The 23,091-nt window shown below is 41.5% G+C and overlaps 1 protein-coding gene across 3 annotated transcripts in view; it reads left to right on the top strand.

Moving 5' to 3' along the window:
- LOC149227630 (uncharacterized) overlaps window positions 1–16,967 on the top strand; it is an 83,385-nt gene extending 66,418 nt beyond the window's left edge. For all 3 annotated transcript variants that reach the window (XM_089377845.1, XM_089377847.1, XM_089377846.1), the window contains 2 exons: window positions 16,272–16,360; window positions 16,453–16,967. In XM_089377845.1, the coding sequence (XP_089233971.1) occupies window positions 16,272–16,360; window positions 16,453–16,756 (393 nt within the window). In that variant the 3' untranslated portion in view covers window positions 16,757–16,967. The remainder of the gene's footprint in view (window positions 1–16,271; window positions 16,361–16,452) is intronic.
- The last annotated feature ends 6,124 nt before the right edge of the window (window positions 16,968–23,091 follow it).

Raw genomic sequence — 23,091 nt, 5'->3', positions numbered from 1 at the left:
TATGTGTCTCCAAGCTCAATAGGGAGTTAGCCAAGGACCCTATTAGGTGGTTTCCCCCTCTAGAGGGGGTGACATGTTTGTGGTACATCCCTTAAATGGTAGGTGGCGAATGATATAATTATGAATCAAAGTGAGGATGAGGGGAAATCATCCAGACAACTTGCCATGGTTCATGTGTAGTTATGATAAGGGAAGCCCACACCTGGGTATGCGAATGTAGGAGGGAGCAAATCACGGTACATGAGTTACCCTGACCTTTGTTTTTCCACCCTTCTTCATATGCCTTTTTCCTTTTCTTGATCTTTCTTCATAATTGCTCAAGGCCACAGGGGATGAGAGCATGATGTGTAATATGTAGCAGTGATTACCCTCTTGAGGTGGGGTGGTTCATTGCCCACCAGGGGTTGGGATGATCATGGGTTGCTTAGTGATGAGGGGGGGGGCTCGTATGGGGCCCATAGGAATCAGCGTGATGACCATGGGTAAGGGGTAGAGCTCATGTTAGACTTTTTTCCACGTGCTAAATTTGTGTGTCTTGACCATCTTTAGCATTTTGTGGTACATTTCCTGTTGAGAGTGGCCAAATTATGCTTTTTCTTTTGCTTCATCAACCTTCGGGGCATCGTTCTAGGCTTGACCCAAGGTGTGGAAAAGGGGAGGGCAAGGCTAACCCTATGTGGACCTGGATGGGAAAATAGATGAATGGGGCTAAAATGAGTGAAAAGGGAGTGATGTAGGTGGTATCGGGAAGCGGGACCACGAAACCAAATTCGGGATTTCCCATGTAGTGCCAACCCAAAAGCCAAATGGTCAGTAAAGGAGATCCCACAGGACTAGGATACAAGGGTAACCACGGAATTGGGCATCCTTATCCAAAAGGTGGAATAGGAGCAGTCGACAAATGCTGCTAGGGATCCATGAAGTAATCTCAGTTATGGTGGAGGCCCATGGCTCTCAACGCCCACCCTACAAGTGCCAATGTGGCCCTTTGGAGGGCTAAGACCCTGTATAGGGAGACCAAGCCCCAAATGTGAATCCACCTACAATCGTGCATAAGATTCAATGCGTCCCCTTGCCCTCCAATACAACAAATCATCAGAATAATCAAGTAAAAGAGCTTACAAGTCATGGAATCAGTGGGGCACTTCATGGTGGCATGCCCTTCCATAGTGGGCTTTGGTATGTATACGTGTCTCCAAGCTCAATAGGGGGTTAGCCAATGACACTATTAGGTGGTTTCAACCTCTAGAGGGGGTGACATGTTCGTGGTACATCATCCAACCCATATGCCATGGTTCATGGGTAGCTGTAATAAGGGAGCCCACAACTGGGTATGTGAGTGTAGGATGGAAATCATCCAGACCACAACCTTTGTTTTTCCACCCTTCTTCATATGCCTTTTGCCTTTTATTGTTCTTTCTTCATAACTGCTCAGGGCTCCAAGTGATGAGAGCATGATGTGTAATATGTAGCAGTAAATACCCCCTTGAGGTGGGGTGGTTCATTTCCCACCAGGGTTTGGTACGATCATGGGTTCCTTAATGATGGAGGGGGCTCATATAGGGCCCATAGGAACCAGGGTGATGGCCATGGGTAAGGGACAAAGCTCATGTTAGACTTTTGCCCACGTGCTAAATTTGTATGTCTCGACCATCTTTTGCATTTTGTGGTACATTTCCTGTTGAGAGTGGCCAAATTATGCTTTTTTTTTTTTAGCTGCATCAACCTCCAGGGCATCGTTCCAGGCCCGACCCAAGGTGTGGAGAAGGGGAGGGGGAGGCTAACCCTATGTGGACCTAGTGGACACATGTGGACCTGAATGGGAAAATATATGAATGGGGCTAAAATGAGTGGAAGGGGAGTGATGTAGGTGGTATCGAGAAGTCAGACCACACAACCAAATTCAGGATTTCCCATGTAGTGCCAACCCAAAAGCCAAATGGTCAGTAAAGGAGATCCCATTGGACTAGGATACAAGGGCAGCCATGAAATCGGGTAGTGGAGACAAGAATACAAGCCTAACCTACTCTTTTTGCCGAATACCCCCACCAATCCATGCCCAGAAGTGCCCATGAAAAATAAGGAATATTACTCAATTATACCAATGAAAAGCCATACCTTTGGAGTCGAGATGCCCATCTTCAAACATACATTCATATCAAGTGGTCAAGGGAGCACATGTCTAGGTCAGGTGGCGGAGACAATGGCACTTTGAGCTATTTGGCGGCTCCAAGGCGCTGTTGGTTGAGGATCATCTAGGAGATTTTTTTCTCATATATACACTACGCATAGGTGGTGGGTAAACATCTGGCTTCAACTGGGACATGAGCTCTCGGGAAAGTGCACGAAGCTACTCAGACAAGAGATCATGAGAACACCAACAATCTCTTGGTACCGTTGACATGTTCTCTGCACATATCAAAGACCAAGCACACAGGGCAACATGTTTTTCGTGGTGTCTAATGATCACCCATGCTTAATATTAGGCCATAAAAATCAACATGAAAGTAAAATTCAAATTAAATCTAAATGCAACTAGTCTATCATGAAAAATATCATATGATGTTAGTTCTAATGAGAAAATCATCATGCAATGCATCCTACTCTAATGTGCATAACATACAATGTCAAATGCTAGGTATAATCATAGGCCCAATGCAAACAACATGTCAATTGATCAATACAAGAATGCATGCTTCCATGATTATTTTTGCAATGGACCCAACAATACAAATGGGAATAATGATATGAGGGGTTACGGGGGCAGGAGGTGGGAAAATAGGAGACCCATATGATATAGAAAGGAGCCCTAGAAGAAGGGATAAACACTCTGTTACATGGGAACCGCTCCCGAGAGGTGGGGAACCCTTTCCAATGGTTCCCGTGCTCCCGGAAGCTTTGGAACTGTATGGGAACGTTCCCTTTTCAGCGGGAGATGCAATGGGAGCTCGGGAAAGTTTCGGGAGCTTTGAAGACTGTTTTTTTTGGAGTTCCGACGTCCACTGGTGTTAGGGAATACAAAGCTTGTAGAGAAATATGTTGAACTGCCCACAAAACATGAGCCTATGTTGAAACCTTCGTAGGAAGAAAGGCCAAAGACATCCTTAACACCGATATCCTTAATTGAGAAACTGGAGCAATATCTTGATGGGTTAAGGAAGTGTGTGGCACCTCGATGTAAGGGCGATATCTGGGATGTCATGCTGATGAGTATTTCTTTCGTTGTTTATGTATATATATCACAGAAGATTGTGTGTGCATATTGTATGTGGAGATCAATGCTTAAACACTCGAGTTGCTTTACTTTTTCTCTTAAGAATAACTAGAGAAACATATGTAAAACTGTTACTTTGTATTTTTAAGCCAAATTGTTTCAAAGACTGGTCATGTGTCAGAGAACTGATAATGAACTTGACATTTTAATATTTTATATATATATAAGGGAGACTCAGGGAGAGAGACACCCAAAGAATATATTTATATATAAGAGAGATTATATATTTATTATTTATATCTTTAAATTGATTTTAATATTTGAATATTTTGATTCAATATTAATTTTAATTATTTATATAAATTATATAATTAAAAAAATATTTTTTATTTTTTATTTTTTATTATATATTGCTCCCAATTAGCCGTTTCCTGTAAATTTTGGGGAAACCTCTAGCCGTTCCCGACACCCGTACCCACGTTCCCACATTCCAGAAACTCATGCAACATAGGATAAACACCAACCGAGAGGATTGAATTTGATCCTCTAACCAGAAAATCGAAATGTTAATGATCAAGTACATGAATCTTTGATGGAGATCTATCTCAGGCCTATCACCCTTTGGGTAAGGAGTGAATGTCTCAAACACATTTAGGATGATATTATTTTGGTCATTGGGAAAACAAGAGGTGGATTGATCATCGTATTTGGGGAAAAACCATGATACCTAGTTTTTCGTAGGGGAACCTAGCTCTTCATCAAAACTAGGGGAACAAACTTCATCATAAACATCCATTTCCGAGGCAGGACATAACAAGGGGAGGAATGCTCAAACGTGAAGAAAACCCCTGTATCGATGGCATGACTAAAGGAAGCTTCTTCCTCAGTTTCTTTTACATTAGTCATCAGAATTACCCACAATTTTGGAAGGCTCTTGTTTGATTGAATCATCTTGGAACACAAAGAAGAGGCCCTTCCAATCATTAGGAAGGGCTTCATAGGGGCCAACACTGTTATTTAGAAGGGGCGGAGCATTTTCTTCTTTCCTAAGCGCATTCTTATGGATTTGAGAATCTATGGGGTCTTCATTTTTATAATGATACCCAATTCCCTAATCAACAACCCAAAGGTCACTCATAGATCCTTCGTTTATTTGACTATCACGATCTTCCTTAGAATCATCCCATTCTTCACTATATATTTGATGTTGGTTGAGGTGCCATTCTTTCTCTTCTTTAGACAGGGAGGACTTTTCCTACTTCATTCGTTCTAGAAGAATGCTATCCAAGGTATTTACTACATGATTTTGATAGAATGCTTCAAGAAGAAGGTCATCGGTAGGACTCTTTCTATATTCACACTTCATGTTACGAAGCCTTTTCAATTGCTCACAATAGTGGGAGAAAATATCTTTGGAGCTATATGTAGCCATCAGTTGCCATCAATTGCTTGCAAGACTCTTCATATTCCATCACCCATTCTTGCAAAACTTGAAGGCTCTTGAGGTCGAGATCTTCTTCATTATCCTTAGAGGACATGCTTTCCAATTCGTGAGTCTCTCTTTCGGCACAATCCTCAACGTATGCATCAATCACTTGATCTTGATAATTTAGAGAAGGATCAGGGCACTCTTTCTCAAGCATAAACCATATTCAATGACTTCATCCTCTCGAAGGGCCACGTCCAATATTTGGGATATGTCCTCATGAGATTGGAAACCCGACCCTTCATGTAACAAGAAGTGCATAGTCAACATTGGAAGAGAAGGAATGCTTTTAGGTTTACATGACTCAAGCCAATTAGTATTGGGCGCAATGGATAGGACAAACAACTCCATTTGGTCACAAGGTTGTGTTATATTTTTCTTTGAAAGATACCTCATGAACCTTACCACATGGTTGGATGCGGAATGTGGATCCCCATTGAACATTGGCGTATTCTTCATGGATTCCGATGAGGGATATCTCGGGATCCTTGTCATATCTAAGGTGCGGATATATGTGGTCAACATGTTGTTGGGTTCTTAATGACATGGGAGTCGCTAGGGTGAATGAAATTGCCTTAACAAATGCTTGCTTCACTCTGCAAGCATTGGCCTTAGAAATTAATGAAGAACTAGGGCCTCGTTCTTCCAATGGAGTCGACAAGAATGATATATCAATATTGTCGTATGGAGAACAAGACAAACATCTCATGTCCCTGACAACGGTGACAAAAACCAAAATGTTACCGCTCAAACTAGTAGGGGTCCTAGGAGGGGATCCTAGAAGGGCAACTACTAGGTCAAGAGAAACAATGGAGCGATAGCCCACTATCAACTCAGCTATGGCTCCCTTCTCTTTATGCAATTTCACCAATGGGAGGAGACCCGGTATAATAAGGATCACGATAATGAATGTATCAGTGATAGGATGAAAGGTGATCCTAAAAACCTATTCACAAGAGAGGCTTAAATATATGGCTTGCTTGCTTAGAAAGCAAGATGTATGGCTCTCAAGGAAGGGCTTAGGAGAATTCTAAGAGCTTGGGTTGGAGTATACGACTTGTCAAAGAGATTCCTAGCTCCTAAAATCCTTGTGGAAACTTGGATTCCAAGTGGTCTTAGTGAAATTGGCTTTAATAAGTTGTGGGACAACATGGGACCAAGTGGGCCCAAAATTAGGTCAAGGGGATGGAATTGATTAACCAAGGGTGAGCTTGACCTAATTAAAGAGAAGAAAGGGATTAAAGGAACAATTTTCTTTAATTTTGATGCAATGATCCCTATGAGGTAACTAGTCTTGGGAGACTAAGGGCAAAATTCGGTCTCAAGGCTAGGGCTCGAGATATCTCAAGATCCAACCATCAGAATGACTTCAAAATTGGAGGGTGCCTAGGAGACTCACCTATGCAGTAGAGACCAAGAGATCGAATTTTTATGATGGGTTGTTTGCAAGAAATTTGATGCCCTAAGAGACCCAATGGGGCTAGACCTAGAAAAAGAGGAAGGTGAAGGGAAAATATGAACTTTAAAGCGATCACTAGAGGACCAATGCTTTGTCCTTTGGGAGGGATGGGGTCATGGAAGATTTAGGGTTTAGATTGATTTCCACTTGTTAAGGAGGCCTAAAAAGCAACTTCGTTATGCTTTAGGACTTAATGGAAGCAACTTCAAGGTCATTTATACTTCGTTTAGCAATATTTGGTGACTTATCAAGACAAATTTAACAACATTGTCTCTAGGAACATTCATTCATTCAAACATGGCCCATACATGACACAACACTATTTAGAGATGTAATTTCCACAATTTCGTTCCAAGAAAAGCAATGAATTAACCCTAGAATAGTGAAAATCCCAACGTCATGAATGTAGCAAGATAGATAACAAGAATAACATTAAGACATTACTTTCATGTAAGAAGAATATATCCAATCACCAAGATATGCCAATCATAGAAGCTCCAAGACAAAGAAGACTATCCAAAAATCGAAATTCATCCATTCATCCCAAAACTATCATCCTCAAAAGATACCGAAAATCTCACAAGCAGATATGATCCAATCCAAGTGATGATGATCCAAATAATTCATCATATTTGTATTTATACACTTCCTAATGAATTCGATTTAGCTAATTAGGACTAATTTAGCCCTTAGAATAAAATAATGTGCATAATAACAATAACTATTGGTGACAAGCCCACCAAATAGCTCAATAATACATGAATAAGCCTCTCAAGAGGGTCAAATGATCAACAAAGTGAGTCATTGGGTCTTTGAGGAGGCGTAATGAAGTCCAAAGGGTGCCATGATGCAGAAATGGACTCTCGACATAGTGGAGAAGGGGTTGGCCCCTTGTTTTCCAAGCAAAAACATGTGGTGCTCTCAAGTGGGTTTGGGGGCGCAAGGTCATCCTCATGGGTCTCCAAATGGATCGGAAGTGCCTGTAGACCAACTGTAAGAGTTGGAATGATGACATAGGACCACCATCTGCCGCGTGGGATAATCCTCTGGATCCTGGAACATCTGCCAAGTGTATGGTACATCAGTGGAGTTGATTGGGCATGATGAACCAAGTGCATCATCCTTATCCAAAAGGTGGAATAGGATCAATCAATGAACGCTGTTGGGGATCGATGAAGTAATCTCGGCTATGGTGGAGGCCCATGACTCTCAACGCTCACCCTACAAGTGCCAATGTGGCCCTTTGGAGGGCTAGGACCCTGTATAGGGAAACCAAGCCCCAAATGTGAATCCAATTGCAATTCTGCATAAGATCCAATGCGTCCCTTGCCCTCCAATACAACAAGTCATCAGAAGAATCAAGTAAAATAGCTTACAAGTCATGGAATCAATGGGGCACTTCATGGTGGCATGCCCTTCCATAGTGGGCTTTGGTATGTATAAGTGTCTCCAAGTTCAATAAGGGGTTAGCTAAGGACCCTATCATGTGGTTTCAACCTCTAGAGGGGGTGACATGTCCATGGTACATCACTCAAATGGTAAGTGGCGAATGATATAATAATGAATCAGAGTGGGGATGAGGGGAAATCATTTAGACCACAGGCCATGGTTCATGGGTAGCTATAATAAAGGAAGCCCACACCTAGGTATGTGAGTGTAGGAGGGAGATAATCGTGGTACATGAGTTACCTTGACCTTTGTTTTTCCACCCTTCTTCATATGCCTTTTGCCTTTTATTGATATTTCTTTATAACTGCTCAGGGCTCCAGGGGATGAGAGCATGATGTGTAATATGTAGCAATGAATACCCCCTTGAGGTGGGGTGGTTCATTGCCCACCAGGGGTTCGGAAAATCATGGGTTCCTTAATGATGGAGGGGGCTCATATAGGGCCCATAGAAACCAGGGTGATGGCCATGGGTAAGGGGTAGAGCTCATGTCAGGCTTTTGCTCACGTGTTAAATTTGTATGTCCAGACCATCTTTTGCATTTTGTGGTACGTTTCCTATTGAGAGTGGCCAAATTATGTTTTTTCTTTTCTTTTTAGCTGCATCAACCTACGGGGCATCGTTCCAGGCTCGACACAAGGTGTGGACAAGGGGAGGGGGAGGCTAACCCTATGTGGACCTAGTGGACACGTGGACCTAGATGGGAAAATAGTTTAATGGGGATAAAATGAGTGGAAGGGGAGTGGTGTAGGTGGCATTGGGAAGCGAGACCACACAACCAAAATCCGGGTTTTCCATGTAGTGCCAACCGAAAATCCAAATGGTCAGTAAAGGAGATCCCACAAGACTAGGATACAAAGGTAACCACAAAATCAGGCAGTGGGGACAATAATATAAGCCTAACACACTCTTTCTGCCGAATCCCCCCACCAATCCATGCCCAAAAGTGCCCATGACAAGTAAGGAAACTTACTCAACTATACTAATGAAAAGCCATACCTTTGGGGTTGGGAGGCCCTCCCTCAAACATACATTCATGACAAGTAAGAAAATTTACTCAGTTATACCAATGAAAAGCCATACATTTGGGGTCGAGAGGCCTTCCTTCAAACATACATTCATGACAAGTGGTCGAGGGAGCACATGGATGGCTCAGGTGGCGGAGACATTGGCACATTGAGCTATCTGGCGGGCTCCAAGGGGCTGCTGGCTACTAGCCAAGGACCATCTAGGAGAAAAAATCTCTCCTATATACACTACCCACAAGTGGTGGGTAACAAGGATCATCGAGATCATAAAGGTATGCATGTATTTGGTAATTTTTAATAGATACAGTAATGTCATCACTTAGTTGCAGATGGTATGGTTGGAATACTCTATCTCATGAGATGATTGAAGGAGAAGGAACTCTTCCTTACGAATGACATATAAAGGCATAAATCAATATGCCTTGAACTCTTCTACATTATAAACATGATAGAATGAACATGAGGTGGTGGATAACAATTGTCTCTATGCAAGAAGAGCTATATATATAGAAGATCCCAAGGTATCAATATATGAAGAAGGTGAAAGAAGTGTTTGTAAAGATGTGTCTACGACTACTTAATCAACATTTGATATTAAAATGACTGGCTATGGCATCTCCATAAAGAAGTTATGAAGAACTCCTATGGAATATAAGGAGGTGGGTCATAAGGTTTCTAGTAAGAAAGGAACTATGTGAAGAAGTTATGACGACCCTGATGAGTAAAATGAAGAAGTATAACCTCATTAATGGAAGCCTTGGAGATGGATTCGTAAAGAAAATATGTTGATGTTGCAAAAGCAAATGTCACGACGAAGGGCCATCTGAAGAGGTAATTCTATTTTTGATGTTCACTTTTGCTTTTGAAAGCATCTGGTTGGATTGGAATAGGGCTACTGGCAGAAGGTTGTAGAAATTCACCTACAACTAGTACACAAATTTGGATGGATGGTCCTAAGAAGAACATGACTTGGAAGAGGTAGCAATATGAAGGATAGCCAGATGATGACGAAGAAGGCCACTTCTCAATGAAAAGAAGATGACATGACTAGCATTACCTGGTTCAACACTATGAAGAGGAAAGGGAAAGTGATGTAGAAGATGGCCGAAGCCCTATGAAGAAGTTGGCTCCATGATGAAGAAGTTGAAGTTCATCCATGACATGATGATGCAGAAAGGAGGAGCCCTACAAGTAGCTGATAGTACCATGATCTCCACCAAAGAGCAGATAACTGTTGTTGGAAACAAGTCCCTAGTTAAGAGGGAGCTTGAGTATATTCCTTTTATAGGAATGAGTAGATCCTCCCTAGTTGAGAGGGAGAGATAGACACATCATTCTTGTCTTCACATTATGAAGAAAGAATGGAGGATTGGGTAAGCATCTAAGACCAATACCAATACTCTTTGAGGATGAGGTAGGGCATCCAATAGGCAAGAGTAGTCGAAGAGGAAATTCCTTGAGGATGTGTAAATCCAAGACAAGAATGGTCCTAAAAGGACATACCTTGTGAACATCTGGATGGGGTATGTGCCTTGAGAGACAATGATGAAGGTGTCTATAAATCATTGTCTCCCCAACATTGTGCTTTAATCTAGTGGAGAGATAACGCTGTTAGTCAAGGTCTTGCTGTACGACAATGCTGGTTGATATGATGAGATGCATTGATATAAGTTGAATAGATAACTAATGAGATGGCTTACAAATCGACTCTTCTTATGAGAATTTTTGAGTATGAGAATGTCCATGTACCATCTATGTATTATGTATACCTCCCTAGTTAAGAGGGAGTGTTGAAATATGTAACTAGGTTTGGTCTTCATAATATTCTATGTACTATTGATTTAATGTATTTGATGTAAAAGAGAAAGAAAATTATTATTGACATTTTGTAAAGCATGGGGTTTCATGCTCAAAGTCAATTTATTTGTAGGTCAAGCACCCATTGTGTGCTCCTAAGGTTTTGTCATAGAGTCTAGGAGTCAAAAGAGTCATTGTTATATGTAATAGACCCTATTGGGCATTTTGTATCAAGTCAAAAGAATTTATTTGAGTCAGTGTTGTGTCAAAAGTCCCTCCAAGACCAAGTCGTCTTGCAAGAGAACAAATCAACCTATAGAGAAGATGCCGACCTCATTAAGGACTATTCGAGCCTCATAGAAAGGATATATATAAGAAGCATTCGACCTAACTTGGAGAGTCAATCAATGAAGTTCATTGAATCATACACAAGGACAAAAAGGACTAGCGAAGAAGAGGAGAAATAAAGGAAGAAAGATCGAAGTTTTGAAGACTGTTTTTGGGCTACATCCTCTCACACGTGCGAAGGAATTATGGCATCATTTGTTGCAACAAAGTCTGAATTACAGTTATTTAAAGAAGCCGAGGTTTGGTGTCAAAGAGATCAAGCTTGAAAGATGAATTCGAAGGAGAAAGGAGCACCCTAAGCGAAGGACGAAAAAGACCACTTTTGCCATCTTTTCATCCACACATGCGAACTAGGGTTTCTGCAGTAAGGCCGAAAATTGTAGTAAAAAAGTTGAAGGTTCAACTTGAGATCATAAGTGAAGTTGCAGCAGTTTTGAAGCAGTTTGACTTGGGTTGACTTTGTGAAAAATAAGCTCATCTAAAAGAAGGTTGACTTGGTCTTGGAGGGGTCTTTGTCTTGGGTCTAAAGGTATTGGAATTCATCATTTGAAGATTCTATAAGAAGAGAAGAATGCTTGTGGGTTTTCCTCTCTAGGAGAGGTTTTGGCCTTGGCTAGCAACCTATACCCTGTGTCCATTCGTGTTATTGACTTCATAGTTTGGTAGTTGTTTGATGAAAAGAACACTATAATAAAAAAGAAGAAGAAGAAGCTAATTATAAATACTACAAGTTGAAGTAAAGAACATCACAAGCAATTATCGAAGTGAAGAGAAATCACCCTAATCTAGTTACCTTTGATTTCTCAACAGTTGGGACGTGCATGGGTTCCTTAATGATGCGGGGGCACTCATGGGGCCCTAGGAATTAGGCGATGGCCATAATGATAGGGGGATAGAGCTCATGTTTGGCTTTTGCCCATGCACTATTTTAATGTCCCAACCATCTTTTGCATTTTATAATATTATTTTCTTTTGTTTCTTGCTTGTGGCCATGATATGCTTTTAACGTTCTTTTAGCTGCATCAACCTCTGGGGCAACATTTTCAGGCCTGACCCAAACATGTGGAGTTTGGACAAGGGGAGGGGGTATACCAGTGCCTTGTGGACCTAGTGGTCCTATGGATCCAGATAGGGAAGATGATGGAATAGGGCTTGTAATGTGCGGAGGGGAGTGAAAAATGTGAAATTGTAAAACAGGATTGCGCTACCAATATCGGGATTTTCCAAGTAGTGCCCTTCCTAGAGCTATAAGCCAATAGGGGAGATCCCATGGGACTAAGATTAAGGATTAACCCCCGATTTAAGGTGAGGGAACAAAACTATAGTCAAAACCACTCCTTCCAAGTCACCCAATAATCCATGCCCAAAGTGCCCAAAGAAAAACAAGCATAATCACCCGATTGCACACTGAAAAACATACCTTTAGGATTGGACTTCCCACCTTCAAACAAATGCTCTCGACAAATGGGTGAGGGGACATATGACTCGCTCAGGGAGCGGAGATAGAGTGGCACAATATATTGGTTACACCGGTGGTTGTTAGGGGCTATTGGTTGCCGATTGAATACAAATCTAGGAGAGAAATTCTCCTATGGGTTCACCCACCTTGGTGGGTAACAAGCCCATTTGCGGGTGAACTCCTCACAAACCTAGTACCTTAGGGGTTGTGAGAGTACCTCCCAAGCTACACAAATCAACACTCCCTCTTAGCGAGGGCGGTACTTCCACCACTCGGAAGTATCTCGTCATCATTGGCGACACTAGCCCCATCTCTAGCATTCACTACTGTAGCATACCCTGTAGAATGAACCACACTTTTCTCGGTAGTGTCTCTGCCCTCAAAAGCTTCCTACTTCTTCCTTTGCTGATAGGCCTTTATGCCATCCCACGGTTCCTTCTTGCCAACAAAAATCCCCTTGCTTCCCACTAACCATGCGCTCTTCTTGGGTTGCAGATTCTCCCTCTAAACCTGCATACTCCTGCTTGAACTTGACTCCCTCTATGTCTTGTGAACTTTCTTCTTATGATCTATAGGATTTCCCATTAGCCGATATAGACCATGCTCCCTAACTCCAATGAAAACTCCAGTAGAGTTAGAGCCTCTGGGCCTAAGTCTCGCTTTCCCATCTTGGAAAATCACCTCAAACCCCTTCGTCTCAATCACTGAGACAAACAACATGCTGTATCTGAGCTCCGGTACCCATAATACATCTTGAACTCTCAACAACCTACTTGACTCCATCCTGAATGGGACAACACTTGATCCTCTTATCGCTTTCTAATTCTTGTCGTCAACCACCATGTGCAACTTCGAGTCCCATTTAGTTAGAGTCTCAAAAACTTCAGACGAACTTGTCATATGCTTCAAACGCTCCACTGTCCACGTACCATGTAGTCTCGTCGATGGTTCCCTTAGAGAAATGAGAAAATAGCACAAAATCCTCATCCTCCAACCTTCTTAAGAGGTCATTCAACTCAGAACATGTAGTAGCACCAACTACCTCCTTCCCCTTCTTCTTCTCATTGTCTCCTTTCTTCTGCGGACACTTGCTCAAATAATGACTATATTTGCCACAAGTACAACACTTCAATTTGCTCAAGTCCTTCTTTGCCTTGCCCTTCATCCTCCCTGCAAGAGCCATTTTATCCTCAAAAGTCTTCTTCTTATGAAGGTCCTCGTCCCGCAATTCTTCCTGAATGGAGTCATCCCATAGCCTGTTCCAATTTGGCAGCTTCTCTCGAGCAATGATCCCTTTGATGAACGACTTCCATTCCTCGTTAAATCCTTTCAAAGCAGTCCTCGCCATCTCAGAATCTGAAACAGTTTCATCAATGGTAGCAAGCTCAGATCGAACTTGAGAAAGTCTTGTAAGATACAAAGCCACACCTTCACCATCTAACATCTTGGTGTTCTTCAACTTATCTCTCAATACCAACAACTGATTCTCGTTCTTATTCTGGAATAGATCTTGAAGAGCTTTCCACATCTCATGGGTAGTGTTCTTCCTGGACAGATGAGGTATCAAGTGATCTTTGACACCATCTAGGATGATCAACTTCGCCTTTGTATCCAACTCCTCATACACTTCCAACTCCTTAGGGTCAGTCGGTTTCTTTATCTCCTTGTCAGCAAATTCCCAGATCTTGTTCACCATCAAGACCAACTTGATCCTTTCCTTCCAAGGACTATAGTTGGACAATCCATCCAACCTATCCTCGTATCTCAGACCAACAGCCAACTTCGCCATTGCTATTAGTCCTTCAACAACAATGCAACCAACTCCCTCTTGAGTTGTACGTTGTGCACACTCTGATTCACTGTCCCTTCAAAGTAGCTCTGATTCCATGTTGATTTTTCCTCGGCAATTTAGAATCAGGTTTATGTCTAGAACACGATCACAAACACACTAAAATGCCACAACACAAGCACTTTGCACAGCGGAAAACGTACAACAGTGAATCAATGTAGTACACAAGATGATTTTTAACCAAAATTTGTTATATTACAAACTTTAATACAACAAACATAGGGCTCCTGTACCAGGGTTCATGGCCCTTACGATTAGCCCTGATACAAGAACAATTAGGGCTTGGAATCAACAACTTATGACTACCAATCTACCCACTTGACTTACTCGCTGAAGGAGCGCTCAACGCAGCCCTTTCGGTCCACCTACCTTGAACAGTTATGGCAGGTCCTTTGCCACCTCTTCTCCTGCCCACAAGTAGTTCTGCAACTTCAGAATGCTTGCATCTTCAGCTGATCATTCTGCCACTATCAATCACTCTTGCTGCTTCAAGATGACTCAACATAGGCTCATACAAGTCTGCCCTCTAGCTTCTCTCATGTTCGTCCAAGATAGCCAACTCTTAGGGTCTTCAAGCCTGCCCACCTACAGACATATTTGTTGCTCCAAATGTCTGAACTAGGGCATCACCAAAACTGCCCTCAACCTATCCCTTTGCTCCTTCAAAGATGACAGACTCAGGGCTTGGATGGACTGCCCTCACACAGTGACATCTCAGCTCCTTGTCACAGTACTTAGGGCTGCTAACTCAGCCACTGACAGTACACAAAGGCACTGTACATAGGTTGTCCTTGAACTGCTGTTCAACCCCACACCCTTAGCAACACACCTAGCCAACTCACAGCCCTTGTTACATCCCTTTCTCAGACTTTGGCCCTCTCCCAGACTTCAGTCACTTACAGAACTGAGACTTTCCTAATCTCAGCCTGTAGCAACCCTCCTTCATGGCCAACAGACCTATATTATACCTTTGCTCTCCACAGAGACACGTAAGTCTCTAATCCACACCTAAACAGGCCTTTCAGCTCTCCTGTAGCAAAAAACCAGGACCCTTGGTCCTTCTCCTACAGCATAGATATCTCGGCCCTTGTCATAATGCAGAACGGAGGTAATGTTAGGCCTGTTCTAGGTCACTTCTCCAATAAAAATTCGGCTGCAAACCACAGAAAAGTCTCTTCACAAACTCGGTTGCTTCAACAAGTGAACAAGTCCTCCATAAGCTTGGCTAGATGACAGAATAGGGACATTCAGATCCTTCACTCCAGCTTTACTACTTGAGAACTCGGTCTCCTTGGCTTGTAGTCTTCTTGAGAAGTTGCAGTTGGTTGGTTATCAAATGAGCTTCATTTCTTTCCTTCTTATAGTCTTCATGAGGGAATTGATTAGCCCTCAAGGGGCACCACTCAAGCCTAGGCTGTCTTGATCTTGTTGACAAAAACCACAACTATCATAAGAAAATTGATTTCTTTCATTTGATAAAAAACTCCATGGTTGCCTTAGGTCCTCCTCACTCCATTACGGGTGCCCTCATGCAATCAATGAATAAACCATCAATTTCTCCACTTGGTTTCGTGCCCACAACTTTGGGTAGAAATCCCACTGCTTGGGTACATTGCCCACAAAGCCCATTTGTGGGTCAACTCCTCACAAACCCAGTGCTCCAGGGGTTGTGGGAGTACCTTCCAAGCTACAGAAATCAACACAACCATAACAGCTCCTTAATTTCTATAATTCATATTTATGGGTTTATTTAAAAATGTGAGAAAAGATGTACTGGAGGAGTGAGTTTGGGCTGTATATGATAGTGACAACTTTAGTCCTTCCTTAAATTCTAATTCTTCTGAAGTACTTGACTCATAAACTAAGCACTATGTCCCTTGAATCTCCTTGTTCCCCAACTAGACTATCTTTGCAAACAGAAAATTGTATTCTACCATTAGTAAGGGCTTTCTTTCATCTGGAATATCCACATGGCAATTGTTTCAACAAATTCGTTTCTTTGAGCTTGAGAATCAGTTGGATAGCCTTATTACATATAAACTGGCTTTTTAAACCTCTATTTATACGGCTCATTATTTATCTTGATCAAAAATGTTTTTGTAACCTGATTTTGAGATTGGATGTAATTAATTTTACTTCTTTAATTTCCAACACAATTTATGATATTTTCTGCATTGGTTGCAGGCTGAAGGATGGGTGAAGCAAATGAATATGGGGCGAGACACTGCTGAAGACGATGTAGGTGAAGAAGAAATCCAGAATCGTCCTGCAAGGTGAGATCATTTACCTACACAGTTTCAATAGTGTTATGAGTCCAAGCTCTTGATTTGAAACTACCAGATTTCATACTTGTTCTATTTTGCAGGTTGGGGTTAGGAGCAAAGTTTGTTCCTCACTCAAAGTTTGCAGCCACCTTGAATCCGGTTGAGAAGAAACTGCGTGCAAAACTTAAAGCTGCAAAAAGACAGTCTGATCTAGGCACTGAGGAAGCAGGTTCAATTGACAAAGACATTAAAGAGTACAAATGTGAAGATAATAATGCCGATGATATTGATAGTGATGATTCAGACAGCAGGGCTAATGCATTTAGCAGGAAACAGACAAAGAATTTAGCCAACTCCATGCAAAGTCCAATAAAAAATGGGAAAAAAAGGAAGAGGAAGAACTAAATTGAGTAGTATCGATGTGCCTCTCTAGGCAGTAGTTTGTCCCGGGTCCATAAGGTGTGGCTTTATGTATGAAGAGTTCATGTTTGGAATGGGAATAATCAGACAAGAATAATTCCTTATGACAGTAACTTGTTTTGTTTGACTTGTGCTCTTGAGTTCAAGATAATTGACAACTGGAATAAACACTGCACTGAAATCTGTTTATAGATTATAGTAGTGGTCAATGTTGATGCTTCAGGTATAACCTTTAGCTTCTACTACAATTTTCTGTGTATTAATTTGTTGCAATGTTTGTTTGGTTCATTGTGCTCAAGCTGATATTATTTTACATAGATCTGGAAACTGGTAACTGACTGATTGATCTGAAAGGGATCCATGAAGCAGACTGAGAGGTCCACCACAAACAGTGAGCATTGCTCCTATCTCTTCTCTAATCAATATTAATATGAAAGCTATGCCCATAATTATAAATTATGGTCGAATCTATGGAAGCATTGGTTTATACATTCCTGTCACTTTCGACCCTAGGGATAATATTTCTTGCTATTTTCTTCTGAGAACCACCCAAATTTCCAAATAGAGTGGAAAACTAATTTTGCTTATCCAAATCTTCATTCTCTCTCCCATGAAAGAAAGAATGACCTGTTCGAGAATATGGACAGGAGGGAAGGGAAGCTGGTGTAAACCAGCAGTTGGTTGATGCCGTTCTCGGCACTCTGAAATAGCTTTGAATGCCATAAAATCTTTTTCTTGCTCCACTGGGGTGAAATCCCACTTCAGCATTTGGCGAACATTTTTTTATGAACCTTCTAGAGGCATTTATAACTGCTAAGTCTTCATGGTGAGAACATGATGAATGCAATGTTCTATTGACCGTCCAAGATTTGGGTTGTATGCCAAGTTACAAGTAATATGGAAGCAGAGCCTGACAGAATTTGGAGGTGTTCCCTCCCTGCCCTCTGTTCTCTGCATTGTTAAGCTTATGTGGAGGTTGAGCCCTCAATTTTGATGAGAAGAGGGTTACCTCGCTGCCCTCTGCACCACTAAGTGGAGGCCGAGGAAGAGTTTAGTGTGCAGGCAAAACATGGTGGAATGAAATGAAGATGTATTACCTCTCTTCCCTCCCCATCACGAAGAGATGGTGAGGTCCATGCCTAATGTAGAGGGAAAGTGAGCTACAGACAAAAGGTGTGGAAGTGCACCCTTTTAGATTTGCCGTCCACATCAATAAAATATGGCGGGGTCTACGCCTAATGCAAAGGTGGAGTGGATAACAAAGAAAAGGCATGGAGACACCATTCCACCCTTTGTCCTCCACATCACTAAGCAATGGTGGGGTCCATGCTTAATGTGGAGGTGGAGTGAACAACAACCAAAAGGTGTGGAGACACCCTTCCCCCCTCGACCTCCCACATCAACAAGAGATGTCAATGTCCATGCCTAATGTGGAGACAGAATAGGCAACAAATAACAGGTGCAAAGACAACCTTCCATCCTTTGTTCTTTGCTTCAAAGGAAAAGGATTTCCATAAGGATAGTTGACCTTTGCATCAATGAACAAAAGTACTCCTTCCAACCTCGAAGCTAGTTAAAAAATACATGCAACATAAGAAGAGGGTTGAGGCTTGGAGAACCTGTAATTTGAATAAATCCATCCATGACAAGGATAACCCATGGGTTGATGGTTTGATCGATATTCACCTAGAGATGGTGGAATGAATATAAGGAGAATGTGGCCCCTTGCCTCACGTTAGATAATTGCTTTGTGCACCATAGATGCACAAATGCCATGATGACTTCATGAAGACAAAATATTTATGCTCTACATAATGGAACCTAGGATGAGTTGTTTCTTCTGCTAAAGAAAAACTAGTGAAGGGATCCTGGGTTGAGCTCCATAAGGTAATGGTAGTGACAACCTCTTGAACTTGTGGAATTGTTTGGTGAATGTTTGGCCTTCTAGAGCAGAAGAAGATATATACTCTAGAGAGGATGAATCCATGGGTTGTTTGATGTTAGTTTTCATTTGTTAAAAGAATGATTCCTTGAAGATTTCCATGTTAATTTCCGGAACCCTGGAGCAGGAACCTCTTAGCAGATTTATCACAAATCTACTAAATAAATGCACAACTAGGTTCTTCACACAATTATTCAACGGAAACAAAATTACGACCCATTTTGATCACGTGACACACAGATTCTGCCCAATCAACAATTCTTCATTAAATATTAATCAAAACCTACTTCGGCTCCTGTTCTAGGATAATGGCCCAACTGAGAAATTAACAATTACAACTTACCTTGGATATCATCCAATTGATCAGGGCTTAGATCTGTCCTTGATCTCCTTCCCTAATTTGGATCTCCTACGCTGCGCTTTTGCACATTCCTTGTTCTCGACACTCTAAAATGGAACTCCTATTCCACTCACCATGCATCTCTCAATATCTTGTGCTACTACATGGTTGTATGGCGTCTTTCTCCTTTCCTTAGCCTTGCTCTTATAACTTTATATTGAGCTAAATCTGTAACCGTAATCTCCAAAGTGATTGATGGCCGAGATTAGATCTTGCCTTAGTTGAGATCAACGGTTGAAATTAGAACATAATCACTAAAGTAAATACTTTACGTTTCCTAAGTTTCTTTAGCCCAATACCCAACATAATTAATTATGTGCTTTTCTTAAGTTAGACTTGGGCTAAGTTACAATAGAAACTTGCGCATGTTTGACCAAGTGTCTTAATGAGACTTTAGGCTACTTTTGCATGCCTATACACTTAGGCTTGTGCATAAGTACTTGCCCTAGCTACAAACATTAACACTCCCTCTTAGCGAGGATACAATGATCAGTTTGTAGTTTGTTGTACCTACTCTACGCTCTGTTAGGGTAGTTACAAAGTCCCATGTTGTCGTCAGTAAAACTGACATATGGTTGTAGAGTGATTCTTAGGTGAGTTTCCATAATTGAATAAAAGTGTCTGGTTCCCTCGCCGCCCTGCTGGTATCAGCAATTTGAAGGAGTCCGGGGTTAAGTGTTTTAGGGATGTTGGCGGGGTTAAGAGCTGTTGGCGGGTAAAGGATTGTGTCCTACTGTACTTGTTAGTATGAGAAATTCCTCTCCTTATCAGTTGAGCCCCTGTCGGTCCTCTGATGGCTGCAACAGATACTTCTGCCACTTGGAATTGGCTTTGATACTAGAATTGCATTTTCTGACATGGATTTGAATTGGGAGCTTTCCTTGTCACCTAGTGTGAAATCATCCTAGAAGACCGGCTCACTTTGGACATTTTCCTAGAAGTCTCCTACTCCTGAACATGTTGTAAGGTCATCTCATAACAAGAGACTTTCTGGACAGAGTTGGAGGGATTTGCTGACTGTTCCTCCCCACTTGAACTTGAAGGTTGATTCTCTTTGAATTGCTCAACCTTCGGAGTCACTAGCTCTTTATTCTCTCATTGTTTTGTTTCTTTCCATTTGCTAGAATAGGCTAGCCATTTAGCCTATATAAGTTGCTCTCTCTAATTCCAATGATGTGGCCCTTGTCAGAGCTAGATCCCATGGGTCTCATTAGTGCTTGTGCATCTTGAAATGCTACAAGAATAGAGCCTAACAACAAACTCGACTTGAGTTCCAGCACACATAGCACATCCTTCACTTCCATCCTGTCTCTTGACTTGAGTTGGAGTATCACTGTCCCAAATCCCTTCACTGCATGTTTGGTATCGACAAAAAACTCCACATGCAATTTTGAGTCCCACTTTTTCAGGTTGTTAAATAACTTTCATGCTTATCTCCTCATGGTCCCTGTGTTAAGTCCTAGCACCCACAAGAATATTGTTGGTTTATAGATCTGCTAAGATTTTCCTTGTGGATCTGTCTCGGTCCTTTGAGACACCCATTGAAAATTTGTTGCCAAACCCTTGATTGGTATGATCTCTATCTCTCTCCCCCTTTGAGGGTTGATCTCCACCAAACTTGTTGGTTTCATTGGCGTTGTCCTTCATACCTTGTTTCCATTGAACCCTTCCAACACCTTCGCTCATGGCTTGCTGTGATAGATTTGTGACCTATTCCTATTACTTGACATATCCCTGCAGGTTGACACTAACTCTCTTAGCTTGCTCACAACACCCACTACACGCTGACCCTGCTCTTGGTGGCAACGGAACACGACTCTTGCAGTTATTGTCTGACTCGCTTTGCTTCCTTGTGGACTTGCTCTTGTCTGCATGCAACAATGATTGTCTCGACCAACCACGTCTTGGATGGCTTCTCGTGCATCATCCTGGCATCTTCTCCTTTATGGGCCCCAACAATACTCTCACTGGCCTATCAACTCTTAACTTCGACTCATCTCCTGTCGAACTACAATGTTGGTTGTTGTGTCAACCCTTTGCAATTGCCCTTTCTTCTTTGCATGTGGCTATGCCTGCTGGTCTACTAGTCACCATGTCCCATGCACCCTTGCCGCTTGCTCTAATCAAGTTGAGCTACTTGTCGACGTGCTCTCTTGACCCGGTCCGCTGCAACTTGTGATTGGTGACTATTTGCTGTTGGCTTTGGCCTTTTCATCACTCATGGTGGTAGTTCTCCACATGTCCACCACACTTTTGTTGCCTTAACCCTATGTTGCTTTCTATGTTGGCGCTCTGTTTTGACAGTTGCAGTGTTGTTTGATGACTACAATGTTGTCCTCGCCTTACATCCTTGACAACTTATTTGTTGGTGATTTTGTTCCTCTACTACAATGACTTGAATTTCACGTCAATGCAACACTACGATTTCTCCCATGGCGACAACAGGTTGGATGGTGGCTAGTCCATCACTGTTGGCCACCACAACTACCAACCACATTTATTTTATTTAACTTAACTATTATTCTTCCTTTGCCCTTGCACAACATACTGATTTGATTTGTACGTCCCTATGCTCACAAAAATAAACTTGGTTTCTCATATGGTCATCGTCGAACTTGGCCCCAACATCCTTGTATGCATTTGGCAACTTGAGATTGGTTCTCCGAGTTTTCACTTCGATACCATGTTAATTTCCTTAATCTAGAATCCGACACTTTATTAACCTAGCAGAGTTATCAGAAATCTATTGAATAAATGTGTAATCAGGTTCTTAACACAATTATTCAATGAAAGCAAAATTATAACCAATCTAAATTATGTGACACAAACAAATTCTGCCCAATCAACAATTCTTCATTAAATCTTAATCAAAACCTACTTGGGCTCTCGTCTTGGGATAATGGCCCAACCAAGAAATTAAAAGTTGCAACAAAACCTAGATCTCATCTATCTAATCAAGCCCTAGATTTGTCCTATATCTCCTTGCATGATCTGGATCTTCTATGGTGCACTTGTGCACCTTCCTCTGACCCAAAACACTAGAATGGAAGTCCTTCTCTACTCACCACTAAGATGTCTCTCTCAATGTCTTGTGTTGTTATATAGTGTCTTTCTCCTCTCCTTAGCCTTGATTTTATAAATCTACATCTAAGTTGCAAGAAATTTGGGACCCCAGCATTTACCAACCGTGTTTCGGTACAAAAACCTTGAAATGTGGTTGAAATGTTTTTCAGGCACCACACCTTGAATTTCAGTGTTCGTACATAGTATTTTGGCATCCATATGGTACGTGTGGGGTGATACAACATGTTTGTGTGGCCTGTGTGAGCCAAACGCAAATCAATTTAAAAAAAATAATAATTTATGAGTGGGGCAGCCTAATATTCAATAGTGCCTTAATAATGCTATGTAATTAATGGTAATGTTAAGTATATGCTATATAATTAATGGCAATGTTAAATTCTTAAAGTAAAAGTGACATTGTCTTTTATTCTTTCTTTTTCATCCTTTTACTTAAATTTTTAACATTACCATCAATTGACTCAAGATGTTTGAGAGTGGTTCCAACCTCATTGGATTTCATATGGAGAAAGTGGAATTTTAGATCGCACTCCAAATCTACTAGGCTTAATCGTTTTGGGATTTTAGGATTGAGGGGATTGCAATGTTTCTTTTGGATTTTGTCATGTACAAGGGTATGGAACAACATTTAATTAAGAACACCAAACCCTCTATTTACCTTAATGTTAGTGGTATTGATTGTTGAAATCCTCTATAATGACCTTAGTAACAATGTACCCATCACTCAAAACAAAAATTGGATTTGACATGTTAAGCTTTTTCTATCTTAACCCTTAGAGGGTGATATTGATGATGAGGACCTCAATATGGATAATGATTTCAATGATATGTAGGTATTTGTTGTAGCATGATTTTCTTGGGCCTTGGCATTTGCTCATTTATTCATGAATTTGTATG

The sequence above is a fragment of the Pinus tabuliformis genome, chromosome J (genome assembly GCF_031772625.1).
Source record: "Pinus tabuliformis cultivar Carrire ecotype Pingquan chromosome J, CPIR1, whole genome shotgun sequence".
Lineage (NCBI taxonomy): Eukaryota > Viridiplantae > Streptophyta > Pinopsida > Pinales > Pinaceae > Pinus > Pinus tabuliformis.
Note: the sequence above shows the minus strand (reverse complement) of the source record. Positions and strands in the feature narration are given on the sequence as shown.